At 50.4% G+C, this 20,099-nt stretch overlaps 1 protein-coding gene across 1 annotated transcript; it reads left to right on the top strand.

The window, feature by feature from the left end:
• The first annotated feature begins 6,278 nt into the window (after positions 1-6,278).
• CLEC3B (C-type lectin domain family 3 member B) lies at positions 6,279-12,808 on the top strand. Its single transcript, XM_082847545.1, has 3 exons — positions 6,279-6,440; positions 10,518-10,616; positions 12,395-12,808. Exons 1-3 carry the CDS (start codon positions 6,332-6,334, stop codon positions 12,793-12,795), a joined length of 609 nt encoding a protein of 202 aa, XP_082703671.1. The 5' UTR covers positions 6,279-6,331; the 3' UTR covers positions 12,796-12,808.
• Positions 12,809-20,099: the final 7,291 nt, after the last annotated feature.

The following is a 20,099-nucleotide window of genomic DNA, read 5'->3' as shown; positions in this document are numbered from 1 at the left end:
TGCAGGGGACACAGGTTCTATCCCTGGTCCGGGAAGATCCCACATGCTGCAGAGCAGCTAAGCCCACGCACCACAACTACTGAGCCTGCGCTCTAGACCTTGCGAGCCACAACTGTTGAGCCTGTGGAGCCACAAGTACTGAGCCCGCGTGCTGCAACTACTAGGCACAGGTGCACCTAGAGCTCGTGCTCTGCAACAAGAAGCCACTGCAATGAGAAGCCCTCACACCATAATGAAGAGTAGCCCCCGCTCGCCACAACTAGGAAAGCCCACGCAGAGCAACAAAGACCCAACACAGACAAGAAAAAAAGATGTTTAAAAAATAAAAATACATGAGGTAAAAACTGATAGAACAGCAAGAAGAAATACATGAGTCCACTATCATAACTGGAGACGTCAACACCCCTCTATCAGAAATGGACAGATGGAGCAGGCAGGAAATTGGTAAGGACATATTTGGACTCAGCAACACCATCAATCAACTGGACATAATGGACATCTATAGACTGCTGCGTCCATCAACAGCTGGATACACACATGGAACATTCACCAAGATAGACCACATTCTGAACCATAAAATGCACCTTAACAAATTTAATAAAACAAATCACAATGATCTGATCTCAGAACACAATAGAATTAAACTAGAAATCAATTACAGAAACATAGCCAGAAAATCCCAAAACACTTGGAGATTAAACAACAAACTTCTAAATAACAACTGGGTCAAAGTAGAAATCTCAAGTGAGATTACGAATTTTGAACTAAATGAAAACGAAAACACAACTTATCAAAATTTGTGGGTTGTAACAAAAGCAGTGCTTAGAAGGAAATTTATAGCCTTGAATACATATATTAGAAAAGAAGAAAGATCTAAAACCAATCATCTAAGCTTCCACCTTAGGAAACTAGAAGAGCAAATTAAATCCAAAGTAAGCAGAGGAAAAGAAATAATAAAAATTAGAGCAATATAGATATCAGTGAAATTGAAATCTGAAAATCAGTAGAGAAAATCAATGAAACCAAAAGCTTGTTCTCTGAAAAATTCCAGAGAAGGGAGAGAGCTTTAGAAGGGAGCAGTCTGTCACCAGTCATTTCATTCCCTGGGGGCATCTGCAGATTCTGGACATGGGCTCTATGAGGAGTTCCATGGGGGGAAAAAGAGAAACCAGCAAAACTTAACTAGTGAGGTTGTGCAGGGCTAGTGTGATAATTTGGAAACTTCAGGATCCCTAAATGCACAACTGGGTTTGTATTTGTCAAATTTTAAGGCCATTTGTGGAGGGGTCGAGGGACAGGTGTCAAAAAGGCAGATGGAAATCTATAGCATCCTACAAAACTAATCAGATTTTCTATTTCTTCCTGTGTGAGCTATTATAGCTGAAGACATCAGGTAAGTGCAAAACGGCCACACGCCCAGTTTACTCTTCCCAAACTTACAAGTCAGGTCATTTACTGTCTCAGCCCTGGAGTGGAAGGAGTAAAGTGGTGGACAGAGGCCATGGATCTCTGAGGGCGGTGCACCTTCTCTCACCAGTCCTCCTTTCCCACACCTTTGCAGGTGGCCCAGCTGCCTCACACACAGGGTCTCCACATGCTCCTTACAAGAATCCCATTGTGTAGGCAGAGATTATTGCCCTAGTTTATGAAAGAGGGATCTGGGTCTTGAATAACTTGCCCCAGAAAACACAAGTGCCAGGTGTCTGAGCTCCACTTAGAATCCAGGACCCCCAGTTCTCTTTCCACTAGGATACTGCTGACCTTTAGGGACAAAACAACAAGGAATGTGGCCCCATGGTGCCAAGAACTTGGCTAGGTGGGGTATTGCCTCCCCCAGTACTGTGTGCCCCAGGGCCTGGCACACAAGGACAGAGGCAATACTTGTTGAATGAATGACAACAAGGTTGTCAAAAAGGGTTCAGAAAGGAGCAAATGACTTTCCTAATGACGGTCATTGAGACCATGGTAATAGGCCATTTGTCTTTGGTTCTAAGGGCCAAGACTGCCCTTGCAATATATTATTGGAGATGTGCACCCTGGATATTCTTACCTTTGAAGAGAGTGTGGAAATTCTCTGCTCCATAGGCGGGGCCTCATTTCTGTTGATATAGGGCCAGTGGAGCTAAAAGGAAACATCTGTGCAGGGAGAGGGTAGGGGTGGGGGATGGTTCCACGTTGGGCCAGAAGTTTTCATGTTGTTTGGGCTGACATGGGTGGGGTGGCCAGAGCTTGTTTTATATACTCAGACTTCCAACAGCTTTGGAGGGGAAAAAAAAAAAAACAACGCTTAAAACCTGAAATGTGCCTTTTAGAGCTCTCTTCAGATTTTTCTGCCTCTGGCTTTATCGTCAAGATGATTCTTTGTGCAGGGAAACTGATGTGAAAAGACTGGGCCCTGAGGGTGGTGTGTTAGCTCATAGACTTTTCCTTGAGGGTGGGTCATTCGTGAACATTAACCCAGCATCGTTCTCCTGGCTGAAACCACCCCCACTTGCTGCTGCCCTACCGGCTGGTAGAGGCCTCTGGGACGGTGCCACCAGAAGATCTTTTACGCTGGGACGATGAAATCCATAGACCTCACCGGGGCTGCTGGTGAGTCCACTGGAGGTGGCTGCAGTGCTGGTTCTCACCTAGCCAGGGAGAGCTGGGGGTGGACAAGAGGACCCGGGGGTTCAATGGCCATAAGCTTATTAACACTGGCAGCAAGTGAGGCATGGTGGCTACAAAGAGGTGGGTTCTGAACAGCGTGTCCATTTGGACCACGGGAGGCACAGGCCCCTGCCCATGGCAGACTGCTTGAGAAAACACACCACAGCGAGGACAGTGACAAGCAGAATTCTATCCAAAGGTGATTTGGGGAAGATAAATCCAGGAACCATATCTCAGAGGAAAAGTTGGGAGGAAGCGGGGAAGGAACACGGAGAGGAGGCAGTCAAAGAGGGACAGGAAGGCCAGTTGCAAACATTTGCTGGCCTCTTAAATGACTGCTCCAGAGGCCGGCGCCAGGGACCACAGGGTGATCTTTCGGAGGCCTGCCTGCCTCACCACAGGGGGACTTTATAACAAGCTGAGTGTCTAATGATGGAACCAGCTGCTTTGCAGAGTAATGAGCTGCTCGTCCCAGGAAGGATTTAAGCAAGCACATGGAGACATCTGACAGGCTCAATGGAAAAGGACAGCCCATATCGAGTGGTGGTTAAACCAGGTGGCCTCTTCCCATCTGCTTTTTATCTCAAAGGTTGAGGGACGGTGGGCCACTTGCCTTTGTTGAGGCCCACCTCAGTCCCACTGGCACAGGGGGCCCCTCACATTGCACTCCCAGGGCCTCACACAGGCCTGGGCACATTGTGAAGTGAATGAGGGACCGATGGGGCAAGAACAGTTCCAGGCGGGTCCTGACACAGCCTGGCTCCTGTGTGGCTCCTGTGGGATGACACCTAGGGCAGGGGGTTCCGGGTTTCTGAACGGCCACAGCAGAGCTTCTCTGGGACCTCCTCTCCAGCATAGCCAGGGCACGGCCTCAACAATCAGGCCTGTCCTGGCCTCATACTTGGAAACAAACTCCTCCCATTTCCCTGCTGCCAAAAAGCTGAGGTGAGAAAATCAAGAAAGCGATGGAGGGCTTCCCTGGTGGCGCAGTGGTTGGGAGTCCGCCTGCCGATGCAAGGGGACGCGGGTTCATGCCCTGGTCTGGGAGGATCCCATGTGCCGCGGAGCAGCTGGGCCCGTGAGCCATGGCTGCTGGGGCTGCACATCCGGAGCCTGTGCTCCACAATGGGAGAGGTCACAACAGTGAGAGGCCCGCGTACCGCAAAAAAAAAAAAAAAAAAGCAATGGAGTTTCAAAAAGAAAAAAAGAATTTTAATTTTCTCTTGCTATGTGCTACCCACCCAAAGTTCCAGGAAGCAAGGCTCCCTGCCTGTTAGGTTGCATAATCCTCAGCCCTAAACCATCCCACTGAGGGGCCAGCTGTGAATATAAAACCCTCTCCCACTCTTGAGAATGTGAGGGATGGCCCCTGACAGAAAGGGCCAACAGAGTGCCTGCTGCCTGCCCCAGGCTCCTGCCCTTGGGGACCACAGCAGGGAGGTCAGCCAGGCTGGGCTGCAGGCACATCCCTCCCCAAATCAGATGGGGCAAGGCGGGGTCCCTGGAAGAAAAGCCTGAATTACATAGCACTGCATTTTCTTTTGGAACAATCTAAAGCTCACAGAAAATCTGCAACTACAGTACAAAGAATATTTTTCCCCTGAGCCATTTTCAAGTGAGTTGTCGACCTGATGCCCGAAGGTTGTGCTTTAGTGCATGCTTCCTATTGACAAGGCCACTCTCCTCCAGAGTCACAACACACCATCCAAACTGGACAGTAACATCCAAGGGGTACATCCCTGCCACGTGCTCCTCAGACCCACCAAGTTTCTCCAGTTGTCCCAAGGGCGCCCATGAGAGCGGAAGGGTTTGGTCCAAACACGTTGCTCTGTGCCTGCAATCTCCTTCAGTCTGAAACAGTTCCTCAGACACGTCCTGGGCGGCTCTGAAAGTTGCTGGGCAGTTGTTTTGTAGAAAGCCCCTCAGCTGGGCTAGTGTGGTGTTTCCTCAACAGGAGTCTCACGGAGATGATGCCGCATTCTCCTCACCGCAGCCCATCAGGCGCTCAGGTGCTGCAGGCTCTCCATTTGGCCCATTACTGACGATGCTTACTTTGGTCACTTCATTCGAGTGACATCTTCCAGGCTTCTCCACTGCGAGGTGACTCTTTCCTCTTTGTAATTAATAAGTATTTTGTGGGCAAGTAATCTGAGATGATGAAAATACCCCGTTGCTCATCAGACTTCCCGTGTATTCGCTTATTTATTTATATCTGTGTATGCTCATGATTTCCTGTTTTGCTGTTACTGTCACTATTTTGATGTTCAAACTGTCCCTGATTTTGGCCCCAAGAAGCTCCTTCAAGCTGGCTCTGTGTCCTGGCACGTTCCCATCCTTCTTTAAACAATTCCTTGCTTTCTGGCAAAACAACTTGTTCTGGGCTCATTTTCTACTTTTCCTGCCCCAGCCCTGAAATCAGCCATTTCTCCAAGGTGCTCTGGTTCCTTTTAGTGGAAAGCTGTATTTATTATAGAAGGTGGCACTTGGATGCCAGGAGTGCTCGAGGCTTTGGAGGCAATTCTGCTCCACCCAGACAGCTGGCAGACTGATGTGCACATTTCCACTGACATTTATAGATTCCTCTTTAGGTGTCAAAGTCCACAACTGCACACCGATAGCTCCAATTTTAATCCTACACCATAGGATTCATTCTAGTTTTCTCTCTGTATTTGCACCTCCCTTTTCTGACAATGAGAAACCTGGCTCCCATGGTCTTTAATAAATGTACTTACTCGATGGGTGCCCCTGTATGTAACCACTCTCTCACCTCTGCCACCACCCGCTCTCCCATGCGGACCACCTCTTCTCCTCACCTGGACTCCAACACTCCATGTAGGGCCTGTGTTCCCCTGGGGGTGCCCCCCTCCACCCTGCTGCAGCACCCTGACACCCCACACCACACTGCTCCTCATGGGGACATTCTTTTCTCCCTGCTCCATCTCTGACACCACTCTGGGGCACCACAGCTGCCCTTCTCCCACCGTGGTCACCTCTGCTTCAGACAGGATAGTTGAGAAACAGAAAGTGAAAAAAGGAGAGGACTCCCTTGTATTTTTAACCAAAGATACATCAAGTGCATAGAGACAGACCACAAAAGAATCACAGCAAACATTCTAGACAATCCAGCAGTCAGCCCCAGTGCACTCTGTAAGGAGACATCATTGTGGGACCATTCTGGAGTCACCCCACTTGGGGTCAAATACTGGTGCTGCCCCTTACAGCTGGGTAGCTTGGGTTCCCTTAAACTCACTGAGCCTCAGTTTCCTCAACTGTAAAATGGGGAAATGACAGCACTTCCCTCATATTGCTGGTGTGAGGCCTCAACGAGGCCAGGGAAAAGTATGACCCAGCGCCTGCCCAAGGTAACTGCTCAGCAGATGTGAGCTATGACAACTAGCGTGTATTTCTCAGAATCCTAGAAAATAATGACTCTGTTTTAGAAGGCGGGGCCCGGATGCTGGGTGGGTGTTCCCCGGGCAGTGAGGCTCCGTGGCCCCAAGGGCTTCCTCCTTTTGCAAGCTTTTTTTTGGCACTCTCTCAGCCAACTCTGGGAGGGTTTCCTGGACAGAGGTCGTCGTGGCAGTTGCCTTAAGACGTGCAGCCCAGGCCACAGCCACTAGTGCTCTCTGACCCAGGTCCACTGCAGGCGGCAGCAGCAGCCCCAGCCGGTGGGTGCAGCAGCATGGAGCTTTGGGGGCCCTACTTGCTCCTCTGCCTCTTCTCCCTCCTGACCCAGGTCACTGCCGAGACACCTACCTCCAAGGTCAAGAAGGCTGCAAATGTTAAGAAAGGTAAGGAGGGGGGTGGAGCCCCTCCCCATCCTCCAGGGAGCTGGTCGCCCTCTCCTTTGCTGGTCCTCACTCTCCTTCCCCTCCACTTTCGTTCTCCATGAGTCCAGGGAACTTCAATGAAGTAGCCCTTGGGACCTGGGAGAGTCCTCCAGCAGCAGGGGCAATTGTCAAAACTGTAAGAGTCACTGGCTCTTAGAATCAGAAAGAAGCTTCCAGATCACCTAAACTGACACCCACTCCCCCACCACCCCAATATTTTACAGAAATCAAACTTTTGGCTCAGAAGTCTGGAGATGTCCGACTCTCATCAGGAGTGCTGGCAGGCTTTGCCTTGGCATCTCCAAACCTCGGGTTTCTCAACTGTAAAATAGGGATTGTGGCATTTGCTCACAACGCTGGTTGTGAGGATTTAATGATAGAAAACATGTGAAGTGTCTGGAACGTAGGATATACTCGATGCACGGCGGGGGCGGGGAAAAGAACAAGTTAATTCTTAGTTCTATAGCGTATCACAGCCTCGAGGAAATAAAAATGTTCAAACCCAAACTCGGATAGTGGAGGCAGCTTTGCTCTCCCTCTGTTGCCTCTGGGTTTGGGGTGTCCTTGGGTCGCCTTGGCCTCAGCAAGGCCTGCCCTTGGAGCCCTGCCTGCAGTGAGGTCACCGCGGGCTGTTTTGAGACAACATTAGTGAAATGCCATGGCAATGATCGGGGCTGTCACCCCCCACAGGGCTCCAAGGGGAGGAGAGAGAGTTCCAGGGGATGAGAGTGCTTATTAAGCAGAGAAACAGGTGGCTGGGGCCAAGAGCACAGAAAAGGTGAGGCAGAGGGGCATGGGCCGCCCTCAGGCCCCTCTCTGAGCCTCTTCTGTAAATGGACAGCTGCCCACTGGTCACGGACAATGTACATAAGGGCATATTAGGACAATGGAGACCCACAGGCCTGCAACACAGAATGGGCGGATCTGGGTGCTGATAGGAAATAATCCCCAAGGTTCAGTTCATAAAGTAAACAACAAAAAATTCAATACTTTGAATGGATACTATGCTGACATTGGTTTTGAAAAAGGGACTTATATAAAAAAATATATTTACTTGTATATGCATAGAATTTTCTGGAAGGATCCACAAGAGTTAGTAACAGTGATTACCTCTGGGAAGAAAAACTAGGGAGCTAAGGGCAGACTTGATTGGGAAGGAGACTTTGACGTTCTGAACTGTTTGGTTTTTTTTAAGTTATATGGCTATATTACCTTTTACAAAACGTTCATTAAAAAAAAAAAGAAGACTCACAGCATGCATGGTGTGTCCACGAACGTTAGCTGAAATTGCCACCAAGGATGTTCTTTGTAAAGGATACACAGTTCCAAAGGCAAATAACAGAATTTTTGAATGTGGAAAATAGTTGTTAATTTCTCAAGTTTACCAAAGATTTAGTATGTATTTATTTAATCATGTAAATCATGTATTTGATCATATGGACAAGAAGGTCAAACCAGACAATGCCCTGGTCCTCTTCAGCTGTCACACTTGAACCCTAGCTCCATGTGGTCCCCACGGAGGTGGCCCATGGAGGTCCAGGAGGAGGCCCGCAGAACAGCTGACAGAGCAAGAGTGGAGTGTCCTGTCCAGCCCTGCCTCTTGCTGAAACCCACTGCAGCTTGGTTTTCCTTCCTTCGACCTGCTGCCCACCTACACCACACATGCTTACAGAGCTCTTTCTCCAGGTAGGGGCCAGTACACGTGCTGAACACTCTAGCAGACAATTAGCATCCCTGCTCTTAAGATGTGAATCAATTTGCAAACCACGGTGGTTCTCCCTCAGGCATCATCAGCATCATCTGGGAAATAACATTAAAATCCAGGCACCTGGGACCCACCCCCAGAAATGCTGGATCATGGGCCTGGAATGCTCCCCAGCATCTGCCTTTCCCACCAGTCTCCAGTGATTCCTGGGAGCAGCCAGGACTGGGAATCAAAGGAACAACCTAGTCAGGGGCCAGTGCACAAAAGTGGGGGAGGGTGTCCGGAGGAGGGACAGTCGTGCCCAAGGAGACCCCTCAGTGCCTGCTGAGTGGTGGAGAACAAGCTGGCAGGATGGACGAGGGGAGGAGAGGACAGAATGTGCTATGCCCCCATGCTGGCCCCCAGGGTGGGATGAGAAGGGGGAGAGCCCAGGCTGCTTCTGGGAGCTCATCTGCCCCTGGTGTGGGGTGTGGCCTGAGCCAGCTGTATGGGGGTCAGCCAGATGTGAGGCAGGGAGGGCTTAGGCGGCTGGAGCTCCAGAGGCCATGTGGCCACACCTGGCAGAGGAGCTCAGGTGGGGAGGATGGCCTCACAGGGGGTCACAGACTCTTAGAACAGGGACCTGAGGGCATCCATTTCAATAACATGCATCAGGAATCTGAGGCTCAGAGGTAGTGAGGGGCAGCACAAGGGCTCCGACTCCTAGCCCAGAGCTGTAGAAACACCCAACTCCTACGCCTTCCTCAGTGGAGTTCTGTTAGCACCTTGGTCCTTGGCCAGTCCCTGGAGGGCCCCTCGTACACTCGGGCACCTTGGTGCAAATCACAAAAGGCTCCCCGCTCTGAGCTGACAAATTATAGAAGAGCATCCCTTTCACTGGTGTGGTCAAGCAGCACAGCCAGGGCAAGGCTTAGAGGCTGGACATGGGCCCCCACCTGTCCCCTCAGCTGAGTGCCCCTGTGCAGTACCCAACTTTCACAACTTTATGCAGTGCCCTGTGCTGGTACATCATGGGACTGAGTACAGAGCTGCTGTGAACCACTGAGGCAGAGGCCCACTGTGAGGCACACATAACCCAGTCAGGCTAGTTTGCCAGCCCCAAACACTCCCTGTTTTGCCTTGCTCATCTGGGTGTTAATTTCCTCATACTTGGTAAGTCACATCATGAATTTCTATATATGCCAGTATGTTTCTTGCTCACGTTTCCTGTGATTCCCCTGCAAAGGAATCTGGGGTGGACAAAGGTCTGACTTCACCCCTCATACCATGGACTTTATGCAAGCAAAGCCAAATGGACCATGGAAGCGCTTCCCCACCCTCTACCCAAGCTGAGCTCAGCCTTTCCTGAAGCTCCTGGGATTTCAGAAAGACTGGGGTCCACCCACTTAGCTCTCAACTTACACATGCAGAGGAAGACATTTCACATCTGCCTCTCATGAATAACTGGCTCCGAACGGGCCTTTGTGCTCAGGAAGGCTCACATTAGGAAACCTGCTGCCATCACGGACGTGGGGAGAACAAGCTTGCAGCCGTGCGGACTTGGGTTCGGGCTGCTGGCTCTGCCAGTTCAGGCGAGTTGCTTCGGTCTGGCCTCAGTTTCCCGTCTGTGAATAAGTGGTGGTATAGAAGAGACACATTACCCACGTCACAGGGCTGACAATGAGCCCAGCGCTGGTCACATGCTTCATTTCTCTTAGTCTTTATTCTTCTTCAGAGTCCTTGGAGGTGGGGCTATTATCATTCCGTTTTACAGGACAGTGGATTCAGGGAGGCTGTGGAACTTGCCCAGGTCACCCGCATGCATGCAACCTCAGAGCCTGTACACACGTTCACCTGTGCTGCTCCACACAGCCCCAGGCCGAGTGCCTGCCCTGCTTGGTCCGTGCCTTGTTCGTCCAGCCTGGGGAAGTGAATCTGGGAGGTCTCAAGGGCCCCTGGCCCTGCTTCCTGTGCTCTGTTCTCCTCTAGAGCTGGGAGGGTGGTTGGGTGTCACCGAAGGAGCTGTCTGCACCCTCCACTCCGCTCCTGCAAATCCCAACTCCATCTGATCCCAGCAACTCTCCTGAACAATGCGGTACACGTCTCACTTTAGCAAGAGCAAGAGAACGATGGTCCCCCGGTAGAAGGAAAATCATGAGCGATCACTTAGACTACCACCGGCAGGGACAGGGAGAGAGAGAGTATGCCAAGACATCAAGGTCGAGGGGAGTCGTTTCCCTCGTCCCCTTGTGGCTGACAGAGGTCCACCCCTCCCAGTCCCTGCCCTGCCCCACTCCCTACTGCCTTTCTCACGTGTTCGTGATTGTCCCCACTTCCTTCTGACTTCATCCTAGATGCCGTGAGCCCGAAGATGCTTGAGGAGCTCAAGACCCAGCTGGACAGCCTGGCCCAGGAGGTGGCCCTGTTGAAAGAGCAGCAGGCCCTGCAGACGGGTGAGTGCACGTGGCGGCCTCTCTGGGCAGGGGTACATCAGACAGAGGGCCTCAGGCCAGCAGCCAGCAACCCACCTGTAGCCTCGAGCCAGCACCAGGGCCCTGGCTGGCCCCTGTAGTCCAGGGCACTGGATTCACAGAGCCCCCTCCTCAGCCTGCTTCTCTCAGGAAGATCCCCTGACATGTGGAAGCAGCAATGTACCGAAAGGACAACAAGCTCTCCCACAAGAATCCATTACCGCCCACTGGAAGTGCGAGCCCTGCAGCGCTCGTGGAGCAGAGGCAACCCTAATGAACCCCAGGAGACCCTCTGCTCAGCCAGCCCCCACAGCCCTACAGGGCGTGAGCTTCATTCCCTGTGTCAGCAGCTTTGCTGAGGCTGCCACTCTTAATCATCATCATTATGCTGAGGCAGGATTTATCACCCCTATTTTAAAGAGGGGAACTGAGGCATAGAGAGGTTCTGGTTTTGCCACGCCTACCTGGCTAGTTACATGGAGACATGTTACGGGGACATGGAGATGTGTGTTAAGTGAAAGCAACTGAGTGAGAGGGTGAGTGAGTGAGGGGATGGGGGTGGGGTGGAGTGCAGACCTGCCCCTAACACTTTTGGGGTCAGCAGCAAGAGGACAAATGGAGGCATGTACCCCAACTGCCTAAACATTTAAGTTACAAACCCAGCTGAAGAACAAACTGCTGGGACTTCCCTGGTGGTCCAGTGGTTAAGACTCCACGCTTCCAATGCAGGGGGCCTGGGTTCGATCCCCGGTCAGGGAACTAGATCCCGCATGCTGCATGAAGATCCTGTGTGCCACAACTAAGACCCGGTGCAGCCAAATAAATAAATAAATATTAAAAAAAAAAACCAAACTGCTAAGTAAAAACATTCTATGCTCCTAAGCTGACCAAATATATACCTTCATCACAAGGTGAATGAAGAGACCATTTGAGACCAGATTCAAATTTAGAATCTTGGACTCGGGTTCCATGCCTGAGAGAGCTAGCCCCTGGCCCACCACCTGGGCCATCTCTTCTGTCCCAGGGGCTTGCCCGTCTCAGCTCCGTCCTCCCAGTCGCCGCCCCAGAAGAGGCCTCTGGCAGACTCTGGGAGCTTGCTTGGGCCCCTGGGTCAGGGCTTTGGGGTCCTGGGTACCTGGAGTGTGGTCTAGGTTCTGGGTAGGGATGTCCCCTGGCCCTGCAGTTTCTTGATCTCAGGGAGGGTGGGGCTGGAGGAAGATCAGAGCAGGTGGCTCCGCCTGGGCTCCCCGGGAAGCCCACTCTGAGATGGAGCTCATTTATTAGGGAGAGCCCGGGGTCCCAACTGTGAAGGGAGGGAGGTGTTGGAAGCAGATTGGGCAGAGGGGGAGCTGAGTAGCAGCACAGGCCCAAGGCCAGCCTCTGCCACCCTGTGGAGCCTCCAAGCTAAAAGGCCCCTTCAGAATTATCCTGCTTGGGGGAGAGATGACCCTACCTATTCTCCTGGGCACTGGATGGGGCACCCAGGAGAGGGGTGTGACCTTGAGGGAGGGGCCGTGTGCAGCTGAGGGGGCTGACCTCACTCCCAGCAGCAGGGGCTCCACCACCTCTTAAATGGGGATCTGAGATGTGCATCAGTGCCCACCACAGCACGGCCCTCTGGCCTGGGTCTGGAGCCTGTCCAGGGAGGACAGGATGTACAGGGATGGGATGGAGGATGGTGTGACTACCCCTGGCGGTTGGCTCTTAGCTCCAGAACCGGAGGCCTTGGGTGACGTCCATTTCCTCCCCTCCCCCCCCAGTCTGCCTGAAGGGTACCAAGGTGCACATGAAGTGCTTTCTGGCCTTCGTCCAGGCGAAGACCTTCCACGAGGCGAGCGAGGACTGCATCTCGCGAGGGGGCACCCTGGGCACCCCGCATACGGGCTCCGAGAACGACGCCCTGTACGAGTACCTGAGCCAGAGTGTGGGCAGCGAGGCCGAGGTCTGGCTGGGCTTCAACGACATGGCGGCCGAAGGCACCTGGGTGGACATGACTGGCGGCCATATCACCTACAAGAACTGGGAGACAGAGATCACCGCACAGCCCGACGGCGGCAAGGTCGAGAACTGCGCTGCCCTGGCCGGTGCGGCCAACGGCAAGTGGTTCGACAAGCGCTGCCGGGACACCTTGCCCTACGTCTGCCAGTTCGCCATCGTCTAGCGGGCCGAGAGGGGCGGGGTCGGGGGCAGAGTCCGGGGGTGGGGCCAGGGGAGGGTGGGATCGTGAGCCCCGGAAGAGGGGCCGTGGGACCTTCCCGCCCCGCATCCCTGCCCCCGCGCGCTGGGGGCCTCCTCTTGCAAATAAAGTGGGTGCAGCTTGGCAGAGAGTGGCTGCGGTCTGTGCCGGGTCCGAGGGGTGGGGAGTCCAGGAGCCCGGCCGGGAGCCCAGGGAGAGGTCGCTTAGAAGGAGGTGAGTAGGGAGGTGGTGAAGGATGGCGAGCTGGGCGCAGAGGAGGGGGAGGAGGAAAAGATGCGGGGGGGGGGAGGACGAGGGAACCCCTGACTGCTGCTGCCTTTTTTAAATTAAATAACTTTATATTTCATTGGATTTCCCACTTACAGAAAAGTTGCAAGAATTCCCGTATACCCTTCATCCAGATTCCACAAATATTAATGTTTTCCCATATTTGCTTATCCTTCTATTTTTTCCTGAACCGTTTGACAGTGAAATGCAGACGTGATGCCCCTTTACCCCTAAATATTTCAGTGTGTTTCCTGAAAGCAAGGACATTTTCTCACGGAAGCAGAGCACTGTTATCAAGGTCGGGAAATAAACACTGTTACTATGTTGTTATCTAAGTTACAGGCCTTATTCAGATTTCCAGTCTTCTTACTGCAGACTCCACTTCCTCGTGTTGGAATCCAGCATCCCCTCCACAACTCCAGAGGAGGAGGGACACTCCCACCTGACACCCTCCTGTTAGGGATTCATTTCTGCGGTGCACTGACATGCTGAGTCCTGTCGGGGTGAGAGCACAGGCTGCCCGCGGGGGATATTTGCATCCGCCTTCTTGCCCAACAAGGGGGCTGGTTCAGGAGCCAAATATGACAGTGGCCAACATTGCCTGACTGGTGTGTCCCCCTCCTTCCCGCTCCTCACAGAAAGTTCCACCCTAGCAATACCAGCTACTACTTATTGAGCCCACAGACTCGCAGGCACTCCACCCAGGACAGGCGTGTTATTATCCCAGTTTTGTAGAAAAGGAAGTTGAGGCTAAGGGAAGTTAAGTGACTTCCATTGGTCACACAGCTAGTAAGCAGCAGAGCCAGGATTACAAGGGCCTTGGCCTTTCCACCATCCACCACCGTGATACTTGTCTCACGTTACTGGACCTTCCCTGAGATAAAACATCAGAGAAGTGGCCTAGTGACCCCCAGAGGCTATTGGCCAGCTCCTGGTGTGACCTGGCCCATCCAACCATGTAGGCCCAGCTCTAGTGACACCCTTAGGGGAGGTCTTCCCTATCACATCAGCCATGGCATCATCCACTGTGTGGACTTCGCCACATCTTTTCTCCCTGGTTGTCTTCTAGTGTGTCTTGCCTTCAGTAATAAATTGATGAAAGTTTGATTTGATCAAGGGGAGTGGGCTGGGCTGGAGTAGGTAGCTTACAATGAACTGTGTGCGTACTTTGTGCCAGACAGCCTGCTTGGCATTGTCACAGAAAGCATCTCGTGTAATTCCACAGTTATAGAAAGAGGCAATGATGGATGAGATCCATTATAGGTGCAGAAACTGAGGCTCAGAACAGTAACGTGATTTTTTTCAAGACGGCCTAGTAAGTGAGAAGCAAAAATGCGATGCAAATCTCGGTCTGGCAGCTCTGAATCCTGGGCTCTTTTTACCCCACTCAGCTATCCAGCAGGATGTAGGTGGCCACGGATTTTGTGAAGTTCCCTGCATTGGGTGGATGCCCGCAAGAGGGCACCAGGCCTCTGCATGTGAGCATGGGTCCTGGTGGAGAGGTGCCACCGTGGCATTGCCTGCTTCCAGCAGCAGGTGGAAGTATGAGCAAGAGAATCGTTACCCATCTTTAATCAGCCGGGAATGCTCTTACACTTGAGACACTGAGATTTGTGGACTTCAAGCTGGGGTACACCTGTCCTGGGATCCTGTCTTTAAGCTTTGATGTGTTTTTTTATCACAGATTTTTTGCATTAATTTTTTCTTTTTTTTTTTTTTTGCGGTACATGGGCCTCTCACTGTTGTGGCCTCTCCTGTTGCGGAGCACAGGCTCCGGCCGGACGCGCAGGCTCAGTGGCCATGGCTCACGGGTCCAGCGGCTGCACGGCATGTGGGATCCTCCCGGACTGGGGCAGGAACCCGTGCCCCCTTAATCGGCAGGCGGACTCTGAACCACTGCACCACCAGGGAAGCCCTGCATTAATTTTTATTTTTTAAAACATCGTGTTCAAACATTTTTTATCATAATTACTGAGCTTTTAGGTACTTCCTTAAATTTTGTACCCCAGGGAGTGTCTCACTCACCTCACCATTCCTGGCCCTGGCTACAAAATTTGAATTTTCCAAGGCGTATATAAACAATGATAAGGTATTGGTTTCTAGATCTTCAAGGGAACTGGTTTCTACATCTTCAGCTTCTCCATTACTCTTTATTAGAGCTGATGGTAGAGCCCTCTTTCACAACCATCCATTTCCCTCTTTACTGTGCGTTGCCCTGGTGTGTAAAAAACTCTGAGGATGCACAACAAAGGGATAATTTGAAATACTGCTGTAAGGAGGCAAAAGACTGGGTAAAAACTCCTTTTGCAAGTTCAGTTGTCTCCAGTTCTTTGTCTTCAACAGCCTTGGAGAAGAGCCTAATGCTCACAGACCATGAAAAATACATTCTGATGACAGAGTGCTTTTAACCTGTACCTTAGGAGAAGTTCAAGTATTAAGTGACATCACTCTTTTCAGTGACACCAGCCTACTTATCTGAACAAGATTGGAGTAATATTGTTGCTGAACCCTGCTTCACTCTAGGATACATGAACCAATGAAAGAAAAATCCATCCATCTGATTAAGAGATTCCTACTTAATCACGTGAGAGGGCGGTTTCTGGACGGGTCTTTCTCTGTCTGCTTGTTGGCCCTTAACCAGTGTGCTGGAGCCATGTGCTCAGGCTCCAACTGAGCCTTGCTCTCTCCGCCCTGTCCCATCACCACTGCCGTTCCTATTCCTAGTCCTTTTGCATTTGGCTGTTCCTACCACCTTCCTCAGCCTAGCTCATCCCAGCCAAGGGAAGGGAGAATCAAGGGGAGGAAGTACAGATGGAGACCCCCAGTGTGGAGAAGGGGGTGCCCTGAGAGACCTGGGGCTGGTAATGGTGGCCCTTGCTATGGGATCCTGGAGAAGGCCTGTGGGGCATGTTGGCCCCCAATTTCGTCACCTGCAAAATGAGGTTTAGCTTAGATGACCTCTTAAGCCTCTTGAGTCCAGGATACTGCCCAACTATCCTCGGGAATATCTTTTGTAGAATTCTCTCCAGAAAAGAAAGCTGTTTGGTGGTTGTTTCCTTGCCCAAACAAGCCCCCATCCCCTGACGCTTTACTTTCTGCAGCGATCGTGGGCCCTGCTCTCTCTCTCTTAAATCCCAAACAGGTACAAATTCAGATGCCTGGTGGACACCACCACCTAGGAGTCCTTAGGCACCTAAGTTAACATGTTTCAAAAGAGAACTTGGCATCTCCCACTCAAGTCTGCTTCTCTTCCTGAGATCACCATCTCCATGGTCGGTCCCCACCTTACCAGTCACTCAAGCCCCAGACCTGTGAGGCATCACAGGTGCCTCAGTGTCTGTCACGCTTGAGATCCAAGTCATCAGGACTTCTGGTGAGTTTACTTGCTGAGGAAGTCTCAGATCACCTCTCCTGTTCTGTTGCTACTAGGCCCAAGGCTCCTGCTTGACCCTTAAAAATAATATCCTTCCTGGTTCCCATTTCCCGCCACATCTCTCCCAGCCTCCCTAAACCATAGCCTTTCCTGCGTAACCACTAGCTAGCTATACAGCAGAGAAGGCTGGTTCAAACTTTGGTCAGAGTCGGTCCCTGGAATGCGAACTTCCCTCCCACACACGTACACATATTTGCTTCAACTGTAAGCATTAATGTGTCCTGGATGCCTTAAACCTCTAGGCACATTCTTCTTTTCATTTTGGCTTTGCTGAGAGACAGTGGAGATATTAATAAAAACAAAGAAGATGAGCAATGTGTGCATTCCTGATGTGTGCTGGCCACTGACCCACAAGCCCCTTACTATGTCCTGACAACAACCCAGGAATTACCTCATTTCATATTCATAATAACCTAGGAGAGAGGTATTATTAAGCCTATCTTACCGTTGAGGAAAATGGAGTACAGAGAGGATAATTTTTCTAAGAACATCCATGGATGGGGCTGGACTTCCAGCACAGGTCTGTTGAGTTCCAAGGCCCATGTGCCATCTACTATATGCATTCAGTTCTTCTTGAATCTTGAAGAAAGTTTTCAGGTAATTCATGATGTGATTGTGAAAGTTTTGTGAAAAGGAGTTGGTGGTGATGTGCACTGGTGTGTATTTGAGATTGCTGCTAGCGAATCCTGTAAAAACACATTTTCCACCCAGATTTTGCAGGGCTATTTCTGAAGCTTAACGTTAGATTCTACTTTACCTGCTTTCATGGGTGACTCATGAAAAGCATGGTTTATGAGTGTCTCTTTCAGGCTAAAAATCAGGACACAATCTACGAAGAAACTAACCATCTTCTCCACTAGAATGTACTGCTATTTCATACAGTGTGAGAACACAGCCAAGGGAGAAACATCTCAGAGATCAATGCAATCTCCAGATGAAAAGACCGAGGCCCAGGGAGGTTAAGTGACCAGCCAAGGTCAAGCAGCTTGCAAGACAATGAGCCCAAGAGTCTCACTTTGTTAGTAGAAACAGCTTTGTGCAAACCATTTCTCCAAACAGCCACCTAGTAAGTACTGAGTGCCTTCCATGTGCCAAGCACTCTGCCAGGAGCTGGGCCATGAGACCTGGGTCCTGTTCTTGAGGTGTTCACCTGCTTGCTGAGGGACCTGGCATTTTAAGGAGCTCAGAAACAGAGGGATGGGGCTGGTTTTGCCCCGAAGAGTAGCTCTCCTGTTTCGCATTGTTGGGAAAAACAACTGTGCAGTAGTCGTAGGAAAATGTCTTTCAGAATAGGACAGACAAGCCAAATAGCTAGGTCAGAGACGAACTGGAAAACTAGTGTTTCCTCCAGTTCATCACCAAGTTTCATCAGGAAAACCTTACACCAGGTTGAAGTTACTCATTGGTAGTGAAATAGGGTCAGGAAGAAACCCTGGATTTGGATTCCAGCTCTGCCATTTTCTAGTTCTGGGACTGTGGGAGAGTCACAATCTCTGAGCTGTGGTTTCTTTGATTGCATGGCTTGAAATGGGAGAACAGAGCATCAGAGCCAAGCTCATAGACATGGATGGAGACAAACTTCTTAGCCTCTCATGTTCACCAACCATGGCTGCCTTAACTGTGGTTACTGCAGTCTCTTCCAATCCCCTCTGAATTATTCTCTCCAAGGCCATGGGAGAGGGCATCAGAGAAGGGCCTGGAATCCATCTGTTAAGCTGTCACCCAATCTGCTTCCAGAAACCAATTCAACTTTCTGGGGTGATGAGAGGATGTGCCCTCGGAGGTGAGAGCAGAAAACCATCCCTTGGGGACGGTGGTAACCCAGCTTAGGATGAATCTCTGGGGCTGTTTCCCCATCTGTAGAGAGGGCATAATGCCCCTCTCACACCACTGTTGTGAAGACTAAATACACGTAAAGCCTCTTGCCCACTGCTTGGCCCACAATTTTGAAGACCATGAGAAAGCGGTACTGTATTAAAAAGAGCTTTGGAAATAAGACTGCCGTATATAAAAGATGATAAAAAGCCATGACTTTTACCTGGGTAGGAAAAGCCACAATGAGCTCAACTGTGACCTAATATCATACTGAAAAGACAATTATCTTAGAAAGATAGTCTGGCAATGTAGTTGGAGCTGAACTAATATGGACCAGGTCAAATTGAAGGTTAGGTCAGTGGTTCTCAACCCCAGCCAGACATTAGAATCACCTGAGGTACTTAAAGAAAAAACCAAACCCAACAGCCAGGCTTCACTGTAGACTGATTAAATCAATCAGAATCTGTGGGGAGTGGGACCAGGCACTGGGAGTAGTTAAAGCTTTCCAGGTGATTCCAAGCTATAGTGATTGAGAACTACTGACTTAGGTGAAGCTACCTAATCTTAGGTTAAGATTTTGAAAGAAATCCATCAGTTCCAGACTATCTCCCCCCATGGTCTGCCTCAGTCTGAATTTCCTACCATTCTAAGCATTGGACAGTGGTACCAGGCACAGTAACCAGGATTGGCTACAATCAGTTTGGTTACTGTTCTATATTGATTTTGACAGGAAGTAGAGGTTCATCTTGAAGGACTTGGTATAGTAAGTTAATTTCAGTACGAATGTTTATCAGTTAGGATTAGATTTTGTTGCATATAATGAAAATCCAAAATAAAAGAGCCTTAAACAAGACAGAAGTGTAGAGGCAGGTAGTCTAACACTGGTATGGCATCTCTATGGTCATAGGGGACACAACGTTCCTTTTATTTTCCCACCCTACTGTTCTAGTGGGGGCTTTTCATCTTTGAGGTCACTTCATGGTCCATGATGGCTGCTGGTGCTCCAACCATTATTATCCACATTATATCCACATCAAGTAAAAGCAAAAGGAGAATGGATAAAAAAGGTCCAGTCAGCTTCTTTAAAGAGCCTTTTCTTTTTCTTTTATCTCATAGGCCAGAACTTTGTCAAATGTCTATCGGCAAGGAAGGCTGAGAAGTAAAACCCTTTAGGTAGCTTCCTCTATACCCCAAATAAAATTAAACTTTATTAAGGAAGAAGGGGCAAGTGGTAGGTGACCAGCAGTTTGTGCCACAGAGCCATTGCAGATCCAAAGCCTGAACGTGGGAGGGAACTAGAGGCTAGGAGGCAGGAGAATTAAGAGATCTTGAAGGAGGAATGGTGATTCATTCATGTGGTTCCCCAAAACTTGCTGCCATGGGTCTTTCAGTAAGGGAAGCTTACTTTCAATTGTGTAGCTGGGTCAAGCCTTCATTCCTTTCAACAAGTTCCTAGTTTCTAGGCATGGCCATCTCAGCCTTAGTTTTGGATCAGTCGTCTCATAGGCCAGCCCTTTTCTTGAGGAGCCTGGACCTAGAAGGCTATTACACCTCAGGTGCCTTCCTGCCTGCCTACACCTGGATGGTAGAATCATTATTGCTGGTCCTGAGGCAAAAGCCACAGGGCATATCTTGACAGACCTTGGCTGAATTCTGTGAAGCTTTTTCTTTTCCGCTCCTCTGAGGTGTTAGATGCACCCTATGTCAGTTACGGTACCAGCAGGAAGCAGAATCTAACTCAGGTAATTCAAAG

Source organism: Leucopleurus acutus (assembly GCF_964270905.1).
Source record: "Leucopleurus acutus genome assembly, chromosome: 10".
Classification (NCBI taxonomy): Eukaryota; Metazoa; Chordata; class Mammalia; order Artiodactyla; family Delphinidae; genus Leucopleurus; species Leucopleurus acutus.
Note: the sequence above shows the minus strand (reverse complement) of the source record. Positions and strands in the feature narration are given on the sequence as shown.

Coding starts and splice junctions, on each gene's coding strand:
- CLEC3B (XM_082847545.1), top strand. CDS start 6,332: ATGGAGCTTTGGGGGCCCTACTTGCTCCTCTGCCTCTTCTCCCTCCTG. Junction 6,441..10,517: donor GGCTGCAAATGTTAAGAAAG/GTAAGGAGGGGG, acceptor ACTTCATCCTAG/ATGCCGTGAGCCCGAAGATG. Junction 10,617..12,394: donor GCAGCAGGCCCTGCAGACGG/GTGAGTGCACGT, acceptor CTCCCCCCCCAG/TCTGCCTGAAGGGTACCAAG.